The sequence below is a fragment of the Tursiops truncatus genome, chromosome 10 (genome assembly GCF_011762595.2).
Source record: "Tursiops truncatus isolate mTurTru1 chromosome 10, mTurTru1.mat.Y, whole genome shotgun sequence".
NCBI classification, from domain to species: domain Eukaryota; kingdom Metazoa; phylum Chordata; class Mammalia; order Artiodactyla; family Delphinidae; genus Tursiops; species Tursiops truncatus.
In genome coordinates, this window is record NC_047043.1 from 34,873,196 (window position 1) to 34,891,433 (window position 18,238).

At 54.4% G+C, this 18,238-nt stretch overlaps 1 protein-coding gene across 3 annotated transcripts in view; it reads right to left on the bottom strand.

The window, feature by feature from the left end:
• GLP1R (glucagon like peptide 1 receptor) overlaps window positions 1-18,238 on the bottom strand; it is a 37,776-nt gene that overhangs the window by 14,267 nt on the left and 5,271 nt on the right. For all 3 annotated transcript variants that reach the window (XR_012334471.1, XR_012334469.1, XM_073810768.1), the window contains exons 2-7: window positions 16,053-16,149; window positions 14,919-15,026; window positions 7,375-7,493; window positions 6,927-7,033; window positions 3,362-3,515; window positions 2,667-2,826 (exon numbers count right to left, since the gene is read on the bottom strand). Coding sequence is in view for 1 of the 3 variants with exons in the window: in XM_073810768.1 (XP_073666869.1) it covers window positions 2,667-2,826; window positions 3,362-3,515; window positions 6,927-7,033; window positions 7,375-7,493; window positions 14,919-15,026; window positions 16,053-16,149 (745 nt within the window). In the remaining 2 variants the exon portion in view is untranslated. The remainder of the gene's footprint in view (window positions 1-2,666; window positions 2,827-3,361; window positions 3,516-6,926; window positions 7,034-7,374; window positions 7,494-14,918; window positions 15,027-16,052; window positions 16,150-18,238) is intronic.

Here is an 18,238-nt window from a genome sequence, read left to right on the forward strand (position 1 = left end):
TAACAAAGTCTTTAAAAATGCAGGTACAGGGCTTCCCTGGTGGCGCAGTGGTTAAGAATCCGCCTGCCAACTCAGGAGACATGGATTCAATCCCTGGTCCGGGCAGATCCCACATGCCACGGAGCAACTAAGCCCGTGCGCCACAACTACTGAGCCTGCGCTCTAGAACCCACGAGCCACAGCTACTGAGCCCACGTGCCACAACTACTGAAGCCCGCACGCCTAGAGCCCGTGCTCCACAACAAGAGAAGCCACCGCAACAAGAAGCCCGCGAACTGCAACGAAGAGTAGCCCCCGCTCACCGCAACTAGAGAAACCCGCGTGCAGCAGCGAGGGCCCAACACAGCCAAAAAAAAAAAAAAAAAATGCAGGTACCACTCTGCTGCCTGCAAACATGACACACTCCCTGCTGGGTTCATCCTTTGCCTGTTTAGAAAATCAACAAGACAGGCTGGAGTAAAAAGCTTGAGCTAAGACACACAGAAGTGGCTCTGAGGAAGTAATGATTCCCTCGTCCATCACTTGCCTCCCTCCTGTGCAGCCTCCTTGTGGTGGGTTATGGGGGCACCCGGCCGCCCGTGGACAGCAGCAGAAGCTGACATGCCTTTCGGGGATTCCCCCAACGTGTCAGAGTCCTAATTTTAATTCTTACATTTGCATATGAAGCTAAAAGTTGTTTCCTGAGCATCCCAACATGGGCCAAGCCTCTTGACATCACAACAGAGTTCTGGGCACTCTGTGAGTCTCTCTCTCTGTCCTTCTGTCTTTGTCCCTCTGTCTCTCTCTCTATCTCCCCATCCCAATTCCTCAAGAAAAGAACGTTATGATTGGGAAGTGGGGTGTCCCCTGGGTCCTGCCCTTTTTTGCCTCCTCAGACTCTGAGCCCCAAGCTGGGGCGTGAAGTGGTGGGAAAGGACTGGCACCCCCTTTCCCATTTCCTACTCAGAGACACTGCGCCCCCCACCCCAAACCCTCCACCACCCACCCACATGCCTCTGCACACATCACACCATCCCTTAGATTGTTCCTGCCCTTGGGTCACCATGGTGACAGCACTACAGTGCTGATGCTGCTTCCCAGAATGGACAGACATGCTCCCCCACCCTGAGGACAGCCTTCCCAGGGCTCCCCTCGGTGGCCTAACTCCACCCCCACCCCTAGCTGGCTGCAGGGCTCTCCAGCTGCCCACTGCCTGTTTGACGGCCCTAGCAGGACGAAGAGCCCTGGGAGGGGAGGAAGGCCAAGCAGGGAAGGGCTGGGCCCTGGCGGAGGAGGGAGGATGGGTAGGAGCAGGAAGCTGTGTGCAGAGGCCAGGCCCACCTGCCCACCTGTGCAGAGGCCTGAGGTTGCTCGACCAGGCCCTCAGGGGCTAAAGAGATGCAGTGCAGGCCAGAGAACCCTGTGTGACAGGCGATGGGGCCCAGGGCCTGGGAGTCGGGAGGCCTGGTTCCAACGCCTGCTCTGTCTGTAAGGCCCTGCCCTCAGGACACTGATCACGTGAAAGCCCCTTTCAAGGTACTCTAAATGGGGCCGTACAGTATGAAGTAGCCTAAGAGCACCAGCAACAAGGGATGAAGTGTGAGGACAGGGACAGGGAGACCGAGAGGGCCAGACAGAGTACAGAGCCAGGGGCCAGGCAACCCGAGGCAGCTTCCCGAGGAGGCGGGCTGGACCGGGCACAGCCTTGCAGAGGCTCAGGGGCAGGAGGGGACATCAAGGGAGGAGCATGGAAGTCCCCAGAGGTCAGGGGGCAGCCCGAGGCAGGCAAGAGGAGTGAGTGAGTGAGTGTGTGGCAAGCGGGAGGAGGAAGGCAGGTCCTGTGGTGTGGGAGGCCCAGAGACGGGCCCGCTCCTGGCTCCATCCTGGATGGGCACCGTGGGCCCCTCGAGAGGAAGCGCTGTTGCATCTGCTTCCAGGGTAGGAAGTGGAGGTGAGGGGCCGCTAGGGTGGGTGTCTCAGCTCTTGCCCCATCCTACCCCTGTTCTCATCGGAATCCCACATGGCGAGAGGCAGAAGCACAACCAGAAATGTTCCAGCAAAAAAAAAGACACAATGGTTCTTGGCAGACTTTTTCGGCTAGAACATTTCCAGCTGGGCTCCAGGCACATCGAGGGTCCACCCTTTCCTCAGCTGGCTTCCGGCCGACCCCCCTCCCTTACTCGGCTCTCCTCTGAGCCATCCTCTCATCATGACGTGACAGAGCCATGGCCCCTCAGCCCGCACCCCCAGGGACCCCCCGCCATGAGGCTCAGGACCCTCCATTTCCCTCAGGGGCTGCGTTGTCCAGGACGGGATGTGGGGCTCTATCCCCAAAGAGTCTTGGCAGCGGGGATCTTTGAGGCCGGTGCCATGACAGCCAATGGTGTGCATCGTGTATCTGGCCAGATCGGGTGAAGGCCTCTGCTTCCTTTAAGGGAGGAGAGTCAGGCAAAGGCGTGGGGATGGGGGACAATGGCTTGACAGCGCCATGGGCAGCGAGTCCTGTGCCCAGGAGGGGGTTCTCCAGTGGGCCCCATACCTTGGCCCAGCAGTGTGTTCTGAGTACCAAGTTGGCCTCCTGGGGTAGCCTGAAGGCAGCAATTCCAAGAGGGGTCAGGGTCTCCCATCCCCCCACCCCCCATGCTCAGTCAGGGCGGGGGAGTGAAATGAATGACAGCTGGCCTTACCCCAGCCTATGCTCAGGTAGAGCCTGAAGATGCGCTGCTCGGAGAAGACAGCGAAGGCCAGCAGCGTGTACAGGTACACCCCCTCCACCAGGAGCCAGTAGTAGTTGGCCGCCACGCAGTACTGCATGAGCAGGAACGCCAGGCGGCAGCCCAGAGAGTCCTGGGGGCAGAGGAAGGGTCCCCAGGGGACAACAGCTCTGCCCCTGCCTCTCTCAACCCCGCTCCCAGTCGCCCCAGCTGCAATCCTGCCGTGGTGAATGCAGGGTGACAGAGCTGACAACCTCCAGCCAGAGCCAGTGTTAAGAACTTGACCTGCTTTAGCTCATCGGATCCTCACTACCCTGGATGGAGGAAACTAATATTATCCCCACACAGGTGAGAAAACTGGAGTCCCAAGAAGTTAAATCACTTGCCTAAAAGTTAGCTTGGAATTCAAACCCAGGTCTGTCTCCAAAAACCACTCGCCTGAGTCAAACAGAACTCCCTAAGGGCAGGGCAGTAACTCCCTTCTTAGGCTGGGGGCTCCCCAGCGTGGACAGCCTCTCCCTGCCTCTCCCATCACACTGGGGGCTCCCTGAGGACCAGGCCTGGGAAGCTCTTGCCTTTCTTTGTACCAGGCCTGGGTGGGGTGGGGGAGACAGACTTTCATGGACTGTCCACCCCCTCCCCAGGCCCTCCATGGACACACCACACACCTGGTAGGAAAGGAGCCCATCCCACTGGTGCTGCTGGGCGGCCGTGCTGTACATCCACTTGAGGGCTGCATCCTTGATGAAGACGGACAGCGCTCGGAGGATGAAGGATGCAAACAGGTTCAGGTGGATGTAGTTTCGGGTACAGTGCAGGTGTCTGCAGGAGAAAGCAGGGCCCGCCCTGGCACAATGGCCGACACTTCTGCTCCACAACCCCCGGTTCTCAGGCCAAAGCACACCTCAGGCATGTGTCCAGCTCTGGGACCATGCTCCTGTCTTTCTTCCTCTGGATGCCCTTCTTTCCTATAACCTTGAAAATCCTTTGGGTCCAACTCAAATCCTGCCTGGCCATGAAGTCTTCAGCTGTGTGGTTACTGCCACTCCCAACCCCGTCCACACTCTTATCTTTTCTCTGCTGCATCTTCTCTTCTACAAAGTCACAAGTAACCCAAGTGATTTGTGTGAGGACCACTGTCCCCACTGGGGACTTGCTTGGCTTCTTGATGACGGCCCATGTCTAATATGCCTCCAGGCTGCCTTACAGAGGCAGAGTGAGGCTAAGCATATGGCAGGAATTCAAAAAGTATTGGATACAACTTCAACATCCTTTCATGCAAAAACACATAGCAAACTGGAAATATGAGGGCATTTCTTAACCCAATAAGGGCTATCTAGCCAAACAGGAGCAAACATCATTCTCACCTGAAAATTTTTAGAAAGATTCCCTTTAAAATCAGGAACAAAATTAGGATTATCCAGCTGTAAGATCTACTTACATCACATCTACTCAACTTTGTACTACAGATCCTAGCCACTGTCAGAAGGCAAGGAGAAAAATGCATAAGAACTGGAAATAAAGACACAAAACTGTCATCACTTGTAGACGATAGACGATCTTCACAGGAAATCCAAGAGAATCAACACACAAATTATTAGAACTAATCAGAGTTCATTCAATAAGGTTGCTGATATGTACGTTTATGTACATCAGCAATAAACAATTAAAAGTAAATTTAAAAAATTCATTGGCACTATTTTTAATTGGCTACCTAGAGATAAGTCTAACAGAAGAAGGCACGATTTCTATGGAGAATACAGTAAAACTTGCTCAAAATTATTAAAGAAGATGCAAATTAACGGGAGATTCACCAGATTCATGGATAGAAAGACTATCTTGAAAGTGTCTATTCTCTTCACAATAACCAATAAATTCGATATAGCGATAATAAAAATTCCAACAGTTTTTTGATGGAAATTTTAAAAACTTATTATAAAGAAGAGCCAAGGGCCAAGAATATTCCAGACACTCCTAAAGAACCACAGTGTAGGGGGCCTTGCTAGAAGAAAACCAAGTTGTTTTTATTTTTTGGCCACACTGCATGACATGCAGGATCTTAGTTCCCCGACCAGGGTTTGAACCCATGCCCCCTGTAGCGGAAGCGTGCAGTCTTAACCACTGGACCGCCAGGGAAGTCCCAAGAAAACCAAGGTTTTTGACGAATCTATAGTGGTTAAGGCACCATAGCACAGGCAAAGGGACAGATAACTAGACCAATGGAAAACAATCCACATGACAGAGACCCACTCAGGCACAGACGATGCTTGCTGCAGGGCAGAGCAGGCACTGCTATCAATAAATGGTCCTGATGCAATCAACATGTACACATGGAATATGTATACATGGAAAAATGAAATTAAATCTCTTGTTTACACTACAGACAAAAATAAATTCCAGGTTCACCAAACAGCCATAAGGGATGTGCAAAACTTATGACCCTGGGATAAGGAAAGGTTTCTTAAACAAGATCATAAAGAAATTTGGCCTTTGGGAAAAAAAAATTGATAAATTTTTTTATCAATTGGAAAAATGAATTTTTATCAATTGATAACACTTACTGATATATTTATCTTATCAATAAAGCCAGATACATTGATATATTTCATTCCATTAAAATTAAGGACTTCTGTGCATAAAAGGCACCATAAAGCGAGTGAAAAAATAAACAAACCCCAGGCTGAGAGGATATAGCCTGGGTTACTATCCAGAATATACAAGGAGTGCCTAAAATAAAAAGAAAAAGCCAAATAAGCCAATAAAAAAGTGAGCAAAGGATACGAACAAGCAATTCACAGAATGAAACATAAAAAGTATGCTAGATCTCTCCAGGAATCAGTGATATGCAAATTAAAATCATAGTGAGATATTTCACACACTTCAGGTTAGCAAGAATTAGGTCTGAAAATAGGAAATATTGGTGAGGATGTGAAGCCAAGGGAACTCTCATGTATGATCAGTAAGAGGGCAAACTGGCATGACCACTTTGGAGAACAACTTCACAACGCCTAATAAATTTGCAACAGCACGCTGTATTCAGACCAGGCAATTCTACTCAGAGGCATGTGCCCCTGGAGAAAGGCACAAGGAGTCATGGGTAAGAATGTTCATTGTAGCAAGGTTTATAACTCAGAGAAGAAAAAAAAGAGAAACACCTCAAATGTCCATTAAAAGGATAACAAATAACTAAACTGTAATATATCATACAATGGAGTGACACTTAAAATGAATGAAACAGAACTGCCTGTATCAATGTGAAAGAACCTCACAGAAACATAATGTCAGGCCAAAAATAACTGCTGAAGCATATGTCCAACACGCCATTAAAATATGCAAACCCCACACTATATATTTGTATAGATTCTTAGAAATGTGGTAAAAGTACAGAGAGATGCATGGGAATTATAAGTGGCCCCTCAGGGGTTCCCTCTGGTGAGGAGGGAGCGTTACTCGGGGAAGCTTAACCGCGCGGTGGGCTTTAGTTCCTGGGCTGGATGGTGTGTGTGCACAGGTGATCATAGTATCAGCCACTGTATTTTCAGATCTCTGAACATTGCATAATAAAAGGAGAGAATATTCTCAGTGAGGGCATTTATTAAACACTGACTGTGTGCCCAGCCCTGACTGTGCCAGAAGCCATGGGGACCACAGGAGGAATGTCACCTCTCCTGTTCCTGCTGGCTGGTGTCCTGAGCTCCCTACCCTCAGAATCCCTCCTGCCCTTGAACCCAGCCCTCCTGGCCCACCGCCATCAGTGCAGAAGGCATGGGAAGAGCCCGGTACTCTGGAAGGAATGGCTCATCTAGCTTAGACCTAGGAAAGAAATTTTCCATAGGAGCTGACAAGCTCCAAAGAGCGCAGAATCTCTAACCCCCGAGGTCTTGTCTAAAATCATACTGAATTCCCGATGATCTGTTACACACACTCACCGGAGAGGACTCCCCCACTCCTATCACCCACTGCTAAGGTGTGGAGCACGTGCTTTGTGTGTGCATGTGTAGTGTTTGTTTTTCCTTTTTTGCAGTATTACACGCACATATTTACACAGCACAGATTAGACTAAGTACACAGTGTGGTAGCCTGCGTTTTCAGCCTCATCAGTCTACCACATAGGTGGTGTGGGTTCTCTGGACATCTCTTAGGAGAGGAACCTGCTGCATTGCTGTTTCAGCTTGGTGCCCCCTCCTCTATTTGGGGACAGGACGGCAGGTAAGGCTGAAGCAGCCCCCTTACCTGAAGCCCAGGAGGATGGCCGAGGCGATGACCAGTGCGGAGAAGGAGAGTGCGTAGCCCACCGTGTAGATGACGTAAAGGGACAGGAGCTGCTGCTCCGGGGAGTTCTGTGTGCACACGGGGGACACAGTGTACAAGGGGTGGCCCACAACCCTCCTCTCCCACATTCTTCTTTCCCACGGGGCAGAGGTGGGGCCCCAACGCAGCCCCACTGGGATCCTGGAACTAAGAAAGAGAATAGCCTACGGTGATGGTCCTCGGATTTCTAGGGCCCTGTTCCAAGGCCAGAGAGGTGAACGCACACCACCTCTGTCCAGAAAGCATGGTGTGCAAAGCCCGAGAGGCAGGGGGATGGGCAGATGGCCACAGACCCACTCGCCAGATGCCCAGGTCCCTGCTCCCAGGCAGCTGGCACCCTGCTGCCCCCCAGCTCGCCGGCTCAACTCACTTGGTCCCCTCGCTTGGACTCCTCGCACTCGGACAGGTCCCTCCAGGGCAGGCTCGAGTTGTCCTTGTGCAGCCACAGGCCATCAGTGGTGCAGAACCGGTACACGTGACCCTGCAGCACTGGGGCGGAGACACGCAGGAGCTGAGCCTCGTCTCAAGGCCACCTGCCCCTCACCCCTCTCCACCCTGGGGGTCACCCCAGCTGCCCCAGAACTGACCCCTCTACACACACACACACACACACCCTCGGGCCTTCCTCTCCTGCCATGTGCCTGTCTGACCCACCCTCAGCCTCTCCTCTCAGCCACCCTGGAATGCAGCTTGATGAATTCACACTATTGAGATGAGACCGCGCTAGCCCATTTCCACACCCCTGCCTCAAATCGTGCTACGGACAAGGTTTGGTGCTGACGAGCAGTGGCCCCAACAGACCCACAGCCACCCTCTGAGACTGCTGATTCACAGAACTCAGGCCCCACCTTCCCGGGCAGAGCAGACCCCAGGAACAAAGAGCTCTTGAGAGAAAGAAGGAGACCCAGCCTCATCCTCAGGGAGCCCCGGTCTGAGGGGAGACACAGCCCTGCCCTTAAGAAGTTCTCATCTGATGGAGGAGACCCAGTCCTATCCTCAAAGATCATCTGATTTAAAAGGAACACAGAGTCAATGGCAGAGACATAGCCCTTAGAGACACTCTGTTCCAAGGGGTAGTGGTGCGGGGAGGGAAGACCAGCTCTTCCCTTCAAGTAGCTCCAAGTAGCTGGAGATGGAGACTGTCCTTGGAGACCTCCCCGGCTGAGAGTGGGGAGACATCCAGCCCCTGGCCTCAAGGAGCTCCCAGTCTGAAGGAGGAAGGAAGCACAGTCCCTGGCTTCAGAGAATCAAGACTCTCACAGAAAACAAAAACCAAAAAGTGCAGAAAGGAATAACAGAAATGCAAACCGAGAGAGAGCAAACACAGGCCCAGCAGGGCTGGGGGTGGGATGTCCCTGTGTCCACTCACATCCCACCCGGGCATCTGGCGCTGAGGCGACCACCCTGCCGTGCCTCACTGTCTGCCCACCCAGGGAGGGGGTGGCTTGCAGCCCCAAGTTTGCAGTGAGATCACAAGAGGGGACAGGGGATTACTTGTGTCTGAGAGGAAATGTAAGTCTGACCGCAGGGCCAGGAAACTGGGGACAAAAGTGGGGAGAGATTTAGCACAGGGGGGATCAAGGAGGGGAGCTGGAGCCAGGACGAATTTTAAAAGATTTAAAAATTCTAAAAGACAAAAGATTTTAAAGACCAGCCTCCCGGCTGTGGGAAGGAGGCTCAGCGTGAAGGAGGGAGCATGGAGAAGCCGCAAGGCCCTGGCTGGCAGTGGCCGCTCAGAAGTTTCCAGGTGGGGAGGCAGCAGTAAGGACAGGTCTGTGGAAAAGGATCATTAACATGAGTGCCTGATGGCGGCAGCATCAACCCCAGGGCCCACACCACCAGGGCCGGGAAGGGACGCACCCTCTAGGACGGGGCTGTATTTCACAGTTCACAAACCATCAACCCGCCCACTGCTGCCATATGCCAGGACACCTTCACTTTAGGGGCCAGGGACAGCTCTCTGCCTGCACAGTCAGGCACCTGCAGGGCCTGCCAGTGGGACCCTTGTCCTCCCTGAGCCGGTCCCTGGCTCCCAGCCCACTCTCCCCTTTCTCCACTCCCTTTCAGAGACCCTGACCCGCTTCAGGAGACAGAAGTTATCTGGTAATACTGTGGGGTGAGTCAGCTTGCGGCATCACTGCTTCTAGAAGAAACTGCATTTTAAGAGACTTCCCCAGGAAGAGAAACAAAAGCCTGAAAATGTAATGATGGGACTTTGGGCAGTGGGAGGAGCAGTGTCCCAATAGCCCCCTGGCTCATTTATGAACAAAATCAGGAAAGGACAAAGGCAGAGAACAGGAGGCACCAGGTCTGATTTAAGCAACTAGAAGGGCCCCCAAATGTCTCTCTTATCTGCTGCATGGATGCCTGGAGTTCTTCACCAGGGGTTGAGTCTTCTGATATAAGAGCAAAACCAGTCTTCAGGAGTCGATGACCCCAGAGCAGTTATGGTGATCTGGGCTGACTCCATGGAGTGAGACTTATATCAGAACCTTCTCTGGAAACCCATTTAGATGGGAGGAAATGGGGAGAAAAGAGGAGGCAGAGGGGCCAGGGGAAGGGAGAGGACATCGCAAAGGGACCCAAACTGTCGAAGCGCCACGTACCCAGGACGTAGCCCGCAGCAGTGTGACCCTAATGACAGCCACTTGCCACCGCTGGCACAGGGTCTGGCATACAGGAGGCACTCGAATTGATGTTTTCCTTCCTACCTGCTCCTTTCGAACCCTCTCTGCAGGCTGCTCACTCATAGAATCAGGTTTTGAACACCTGCTGTATGCCTGACACCTTTGAACATCACGACCACCTTACAAGGTAGGCACAGCAAATCCCACTTTACAAATGAAGCAACTGAGCCTCTGAGAGGCCACGTGACTTGCCCAAGGTCATCCAGCCAGGAAGCGGCAGAATCAAGATTGCAGCCCTCGGGCTTCCCTGGTGGCGCAGTGGTTGAGAGTCCGCCTGCCGATGCAGGGGACGCGGGTTCGTGCCCCAGTCCGGGAAGATCCCACGTGCCGCGGAGCGGCTGGGCCCGTGAGCCATGGCCGCTGAGCCTGCGCGTCCGGAGCCTGTGCTCCGCAGCGGGAGAGGCCACAACAGTGAGAGGCCCGCGCACCGCAAAAAAAAAAAAAAAAAAAAATAGGTTGCAGCCCTCAGCTCTTGGCCTCCAGAGGCCAAAAGTCAGCAGCCAAATTCACTGCTAACAGTCAGCAATGGCCATGTGCCATTTATCTGCCCTTCCTCCAGGCTTGGACTTGCCAACATTCAGCATCCTCCCAGCAGGTCCTCTTGCCAGTTTGGGCCCCCGGCACCCTGCCATTCCTGGGCCCTCTGCTCAGGGCAAGCTGGGAGGGTAGGGAGGCAGTGTGTGCACAGATGTATGTGTTACTGGAACAGTGTCAAGGGATCACTGCGTCCCTGCGAAGCTCAGTGAGCCTATACGAGTGCGTCTGTCAATTATCCTTCATTAGCAGCAAATATGAAAAGCCAGGGCTGGTTCCTGGCCGGGCTGCGGTCCCCAGGTGCCCATCTTGGCTGGAGATGGGGTGGGTACGGGCACTGTCCGGCTTATCAGCCCAGCTTTATCTGGCCCAGGTGCTGCTGATCATAGCCAGAGGCTTGGCTCTGGTCTTGTCAACACCAGGAGGCAGCCAGCCGCATGCCAGGAGGCCTAGGGATATTTCATTAAGTCAGATCCTGGTGCTGGAACTAAAACCCCCAATTAAACACTTCCCCTCCCGGAAACCACAGCGGCGTCTGTAATCAAGCTAACAGCCGCCCTTCCACGTGGACGCGGGCACTCAGGGCTGTGGAGAGCCGCTCATGAATCCATTAGCTCCTGCATCCTGGCAACAGCAATGGTCAGCATGGATTCCTGGGCCCCCAGCTCCTGGGCCCCCATCTCCTGGGCCGGGAAGCCAAGATTCAAAGCGGGCAGTCATAGGCCCTCCCCAGAGTGCTGGAATGAGGGTCAAAGGCAGGGCTCGAACTGAAGGTGTCCGCTTGGGGTGGGGGTGAGGGGCAACGCATCACATCACAGCCTAGGAGAAGGAACTTGGGTTCTGAACGACAGACTCAAGGTCAATCCTGGTTCTGCCCTCAACCAGCTATGGGACCTTGGGCAGACCTCCCCAGGTCTCAGTTTCCGCATCTGTAAAATGGGAACCCTGATAACTTCCCAGGTCTGTGGTGTGAGGATTAGGAGATAAAGCATGTGAAGTGCCTGGTACCTGGTTGGTCTTCAAACTAGAGTCACAGTGAAAGACCTGCTGCCACCCCCCCTGCCCGCACCAATTCCTCAAAAGAGTACCCCTTCACTGGGGGCGGGCTGGAGCTTAGGACACCGCCTCAGCCGGAGCTCCTCCAGGGCCAAGCTGGGGCCTCGGTTTCCCTCTGGCAACCCCGGCCTGCTGTACAAGCTCAAGGGAGGCACCTGTCAGAGTTTCCAAGAACTGTGAGTTATAGACAATTTTTAAAACATTTTATGACTCTCCTATAATTAGAACCAAGCTAACAGGTAGGGATCAGAAGGGGGTGCAGCTAATGAGACTGGAATGATTTGTAATGAGCAGATCAGCTGTTTGTGGTTAAACAAGGCTGCTGGAGGGCACTCGGGTGGCAACAGGCTCTCTGAAGCCACTCCAGCCTTCTGGTTTACAGAGAAAATCTTGCGGACGCAAGGCATCTCCTTTGAACGCCTTCCTTCCTTGACTCACCTGTTCCCACCCTCTGTGCAATCCCCAGTTCTGAATTAGAGGGGTCAGAATTCAAGGACTTGGCTGGCTTCCCTGGGATACTGTATAGTTCTGAGGCCTGGCCTGGCCCCATCTCTGAGCCTGACATCCTCCCTCCCTGGAGGGCACTTTTTCCCCCTTCTCCATCTGCCTGTTCTTCCAGGCCTGGTCCCGATATCACCTCCCTCTGGAAGCCTTCCTGGTGCCACACCCCAGGCAGAAGAGATGGCTCTGACCTCCCTCAGCACCACTTCCCAGGCCCCTGAGCTGACCTCTTCAGCCCCATGGGGAAGATCACCCCTTCTCCCCAACACCCACATACTCACACACCCCTAAGGTCTCACTGACATCCCCAGCTCCTGACACAGACCTGCCCCGGGGAATTGTTCTGAATTTAATTCTTTCTCTAGTCACTCATTCTTCTTCCCTGCTCTGCACCCCAGAAGGCTGACCCCTGTGGACAGCATCACTTGGGCTCTTTGCCCTCCGCTGGGTTTGGCCAATGGGAGGCACCAGCAGAAGGTAGGAGGGTGGAAGGAGAGAGAGGCTGGGGTATTTCTCCCTTGCTCCCTTCTTGCCTTGATTCTGAGGTTCTGGCAGTGGCACTGCCTCTCTGTGGCCAAGGCCCTGCCCTGCTGGTGGCCTCTGCATCACCACGACCTCCAGCTGTTCCTGCCCCGCTCGGGTCTAGGGATGCTACAGCTTCCCACTGTTGTGGTCCTTGGTGCTTTATGTACCTCTTTGGCCCCTTAACCCTGCCAGCCTCTGAAGTGGCCCCTCCATTGAATTCTTTTCAAATTCCCAGCTGAGTGTGTTTTCTGCCAGGACCCTGCCTGAGACCCGTCCCCCTTGTTTCTCCCCACTTCGAACTCCCACTATGACGTTTTTCCACAGTCTACCCCCTTGATCAGCCCAAGAAAGTTCCAGAACTGCCCCCTTCCTGCTCCCCCATGCTCTGGGAGGGGGTGAGGGGAGACCCTAGTGCCAGCTTCTCCCAAGCGGAACAGGCAGGACAGGCCAGAGGCAGCAATTATGCTGCAGGAGCCCACGGTGGGTGTCTCTGCAGGTCCCTAACTCAGAGAGAGGGGAGAGGGAGGCAGAGTCTGTGATGCCACGTGTCAGAAGAGGGAGTGAATTAGCTTGGTGAGTCAGGGGAGGGGGGCGGGGGCTGGCAGGGGGCCTGCACAGTGGCCGCTGTCTTCACGGAGAAAGCAGTAAAACCGTGTTCGCTCATAAACGGGCACCACCAGGACCTATTTCCTGCTCAAATAAAATTAAAGGTGATGGATGGAGCCGCGAGCGACAGGCAGAGCTGGGGACAGCTTAGTGCTGAGTGATGGGCCCTGTCCTGCGCCTGGCTCCCTGGGGTCTAGAGGCCCGGCCCCAGCTGGACAGACAGCCAGTCCCAAACCACTGGGGAGCAAGGAAAGGGTGCGTATTGCGGGAAGTGGACGAGGTAAGTCGGGTAGGTGGAAGAAATTAACAGCAACCATTTTTCAAGAACCTACAATCCTCCCAACACCCCCATCACCTGGCTTTATCCCATCTCCCACATGGCAAGCTGAGGCACAGAGAGGTCTAGAAATTCACTCAAGCTCACACAGCCACTCAGAGCAGCATCAGGCAGAACCGTAAGATTGTACAACTCGACGTTTTCATCTCCAGGGAGAGGGCAGGCAGCTCACTGCCCTCCCTCAGGGTGTGCCCAGCCAGCAGAGGCCCAGGCCACTCGCCTGTCCCCATGCCCAGAGCCACGTGCACAGGAACACACACACATGCACACATACATGCCTGCACACTGGAGGAAGCCTGGTGTAGCAGTGAAACATGCTTACTCTAAACCAGACTCCTTGGCTTATTCCTGGGTCTGCCACTCACTTGCTGTGTGAGCTTGGAAAAGTCACTTAGCATCTCTGTGCCTCGGTTTCCTCCTCTGTAAAAGGGGAGGGTCACCAGAGTGCTTGCCTCGCAGGGTTGCTGTGAGGGTTAAATGAGTGTAGGTGTGTAAAGTGCTTACAGCTGGTCGCAGAAATGCTGCGTGACGGGCACTGATCCGCTCTGTGTCTTATGCAGGCGCCTGCCTCTTTCCAGGCCCAGGCTCTCCCTGTGCACCTCAGGGTGGGGTGGGTATACTGGGAGGGAACAGCAGGAGAGAGTCTCCTCAGGACTTCTGCCTGGGCTTCATCTGACTCCAGTCCTGTGTTCTGAGGTGAAGCTCACACCGGGCCCTGCCAGGTGCCCTGATGTTCCGCTAAGGGGCTGCCTCTCCCAGGAAGCCCTCTAGCTTCCCAGAGTATGACCTCAATCACACCTGCTTCTGGGCCAGTTTCTGCTTGGTCTCAGGCCCCTTCGGTGCACTGTAATTAAGAGCACAGGCTGGCTTCAAATCCTGGCCCTGCCATTTACCACGTCATCTGGAGCGAGTGACTTAAACTTTCTGGGGCCTCAGTTTCCCTATCTGTACAAAACAAGCATGCCCACGGGGTAGTTGTAAAGATTAAATGAATACTCGGCTTTTAGGGCAGGACTGGGGTCCTGCCCTAAAAGGACACATTAACTCCTCCTCCAGTCAGAGCTCCCCCTGCAGCCTCTGTAGATCTCTGTACTCCAAAGAGCCTCAGCTTTCCCAGTGCAGGCTGTCCCCTGCAGACAGGAGTGAGCCGGGGAGGACCTAGGGGGCAACTTCACCAAGGCCCCGATCACTACTCCCGTCTGGGTTCATCTGAGCAGTGAACCCCTGAAGAGTCAGGAGGTGGCTACAGGCCACTACCAGGTGGGCGGCACCTACAAACACACACATCACACACACACACACACACACACACACACGCATCAGAGCAATGACACCTCTGAGTAACCCTACCCCACACCGAACCCCCAGGAACTGTTCCTACCTGACTCCTTTCCTGATGCAGGAGGGTGCTCATTTCTTTCTTAAGTCAGACGCCACGATTTCCCCACAGACCCCACCTGCCAGATGGGCCTCAGGCCCAGGTCACACCGGATGCCACCCCGTACTGCTCCCCACCCCCAGGGAAAGAAAGGCAGACCACCGGGAGGAGGCCCAAAGACCTCCCGGAGCAGGGAGGCTGCGTCTCAGGGGAAAGGAGGCAGCACGAACCCCGTGCCAACTCCACTCCCACCCCAGCCTCCTGGGCACAGGGTGGGGGAGGGAACTCACCGCTGCTGGCCCAGGGCAGATACCAGGGGCAGCTGACGTTCACGAAGGAGCCCGGCGGCCCATCCGGCCAGCAGGCGTAGTCATCAAAGGTCCGGTTGCAGAACAGGCCTGGTGCAGCGGGACGATGGCATCTGAGTCCCAGCCTGGCTGGGGCACTGACCCCCAAGTTCCCCACCGGGGAGGCTGCCCGGCAGAAACCTGTGCTCGGCTCACCTCCACTGAGGCTTCCTACCCACCCAGCACATTCCCACCCAGCAGGTGCCACTTATCAGCAGTGGGACTTGCAGCAAAGTACTTAAGGTCTCTGTTTTCTCACCTGGAAAATGGGGTTGATCCCCAGCCCACAGGGCTTTGTGGGGACAAATAGCATGGCTAGCGTAGATAACTGAGCATAGTAAGTGCTCAATAAACGATCCTCGTGGGCCTGTTATTAAATTACACACCACGGATGAGGGGGACGGTAGCTCTCCAGGCTAAGAGAACCCTCCTCAGGTGACTGGGTCATGACTGCAGGTCAGGACTGGAACACAGGCCTATCAGTCCTCTGCTCTTTTTTTTCTTTTTTTTAACATCTTTATTGGAATGTAATTGCTTTACAATGGTGTGTTAGTTTCTGCTGTATAACAAAGTGAATCAGCTATATGTATACATATATCCCCATATCCCCTCCCTCTTGCGTCTCCCTCCCACCCTCCCTATCCCACCCCTCCAGGCGGTCACAAAGCACCGAGCTGATCTCCCTGTGCTATGCGGCTGCTTCCCACTAGCTATCTATTTTACATTTGGTAGTGTATATATGTCCATGCCTCTCTCTCGCTTTGTCCCAGCTTACCCTTCCCGCTCCCCGTGTCCTCCAGTCCATTCTGTCTGTCACTCCCCCTAAACGTTTATTACCATAAGTACGTGCGTTGGGCCTCCTGCCCTGGCACAGGCTGGGAAGTGCTGAGGAGGAGGCAGAATAGAAAGGCCAGGTGTCTGCTCCTGAGGGGCCCCAGCCAGGGGCGAGGGGGAGCACAGCAGCAACGAGGCCGCACCCCCAGGCATAGGGTAGATGAGGGGTCCTAGAGAGGCGAATGATGCCCAGCCAGGCGTGGGGCCTCCCAGCGCCGTGGAGAGCTGCTTGGGTGCACTCACCTGTGGCTGGGGGCGGAGCCTCGGTCAGGAAGCGCTGGCACTGGCGTTGGTATTCTCGCCATTTCTCCACTGTCTCCGAGAGGGACACGGTGGCACCCTGGGGAGAAGAACGAAAAGGGGGCCCCTTAGGTCCAACCAACCTCTCTTTTATGCCCAACCCCACACACACACTTGGTTTCTTGATGTCCAGGGGACCTTAGAGCCCCAAACTCCACAGGCTTTGGCCATCTCTGAAAGAGGGTGACAACACAAAGAGGGGCTCCAGGTGGATGTTTTTATGTCTTTATCCCTCCCAGGGCACAGCCTGGGGTGTAGTAAATGTCCAGCCAGTGGCTACTGAAAGGACACTGTTGGGGGTGAGCGGGGGAAGGGCCACTGGCTGGGCGTGTGTCTCATTCATGGTTTCATCTGCCCTCACCCAGCAGAGAGCGTTCCTGAGGGCCCTGGGCTTTGTGACTGCCACGGGCTCCTTTCCAGCACCCAGTCAGCCTTCCCGCGAGGTTCTCACACTTTCATCCACCAGTCTTGAAGGCAACACGCAGGCCCAGAGTGGGAGAGGGGCTCAGTCAAGGTCACACAGCACCCCAAGGAGCAGAGCTAAGGCTAGGACCTGGAGTCTCCCAGATCAGTGCCTGTGACGCAGCAGTGGAAGGTGTGGGCTGAGGTGGGATTCAGCGCTGGTAATGCTGACCGCTAGCATCCCTCCTGCAAAATGCAGTCACGTTACCTGGGAGGTCAACATGACCCCCACCGTCTCAGCTCTGTCAACTGTGGGAGAAGTCCTGAGGACATGGGGTGAAGGGGTCAGAAAAGTTCCAGAACACAGAGATTGGGTCTGCAATGGGAGGGGTCCCCCTCTCTGTGAATAGATAAGGTAACAGAACTGGCTTTTTAGCAGAGACCCAAGCAGATGCACCCAAGTGAGAATTATCCACGCCCAGACCTTTCAGGGTACTTCTTTAGATATGTCCTGGGACTATGTTTCTTTTTTATTTGTATTTTTTCCTGAACAGGCTTAAGATTATAAATATTCCTCCTTTAGAGCCTTCAGACACACAGATGACCAGGGAGCCCCTTGTATAAAATTCAGGACCTATACATAATTTAAAACAAAATTTCACTTTTGGAAATCACAAAAATACACATGCGTGCTGAAGTGAAAACAGCTTCATCTGGGGAGTTTGCACCACCCTTGACGGGTGGTGCCCTAAGCACACTGGATCTGGTTTCCGGGTAATCCTGCCCAGATTTAGGCTGCGTTGGGGCTTACAAGACGCTTCCCGTAAAGACACAGGTTGTCTTGGGCTCATCCCTGGCGGCACAGGAAGCCCTAGGGAGGGGACAAAGCTCGCTTGACAAGCAAGGGGACAGTCTTGGAGTGAGTGTGCTGAGGCCACAGGCAGAGCTACCTAAGACAGTGCTCTTCTGAGCGCAAAGGTCAAGTGTACTTGTTAAACAAATAAATAATCAAACCCAACAGCGAAGGCAGTGTCAATTTTAGCTACAACTGAGGGGTCAGCGCAGTTTTCACTAGTGCCAGTCCTGGCGGATCCACCCCCCAACCCCCACCCACCTTCCTTCTCCTCCCCGGAATGCAGCAGCTGCTGGTGGTCAGGGCAGGGAGACCAGGGAGAAATCCCACCTGATCTCTCTAGGACGAAAGCAGGCAGCAAGCAAGGTCGCTGCTGGGAACTGGGGCAGAAGGTGTGTCTGGGGCAGGGAGCGCGGACTAGGAAGCCCATGGGAACCAGAAGTCTCAGGGTGGCGAGAAAGGCAAAGGACAGCACCAGGAAGCCAGCCTGGCCACCAGCGCCCCGGAGAGCCTCGAGACAGAAGCAGCCCTGTCACCTGCTCGGAGCAGAGCCTCGGACAAGAAACTATCTTCAGACGGGGGCTCCCTGAGGGCAGCCTCCCTGAGGCTGGGGCTCCTTAAGAACAGGGGTTGTGTGCCCCCTGAGACAGCTTCCTGACAACAGGGGTCCACCGCCTGCCTCCTGCCCCAGCTGAAGTTCTCCAAATACTGGTCACCGCAGCCCCCCTGCCCAAACACACGAACTACCAGACCTCTGGCCTCTCCCCACCTGGCGTTTATGGAAGTAATACTGTGCCAGGCTCTGGGTGGGGGGACGGACTGGGGGAACATGGGGAGCGCAGAGATGAAGGCCAGAGCCTTGGCCTGAGAGAGT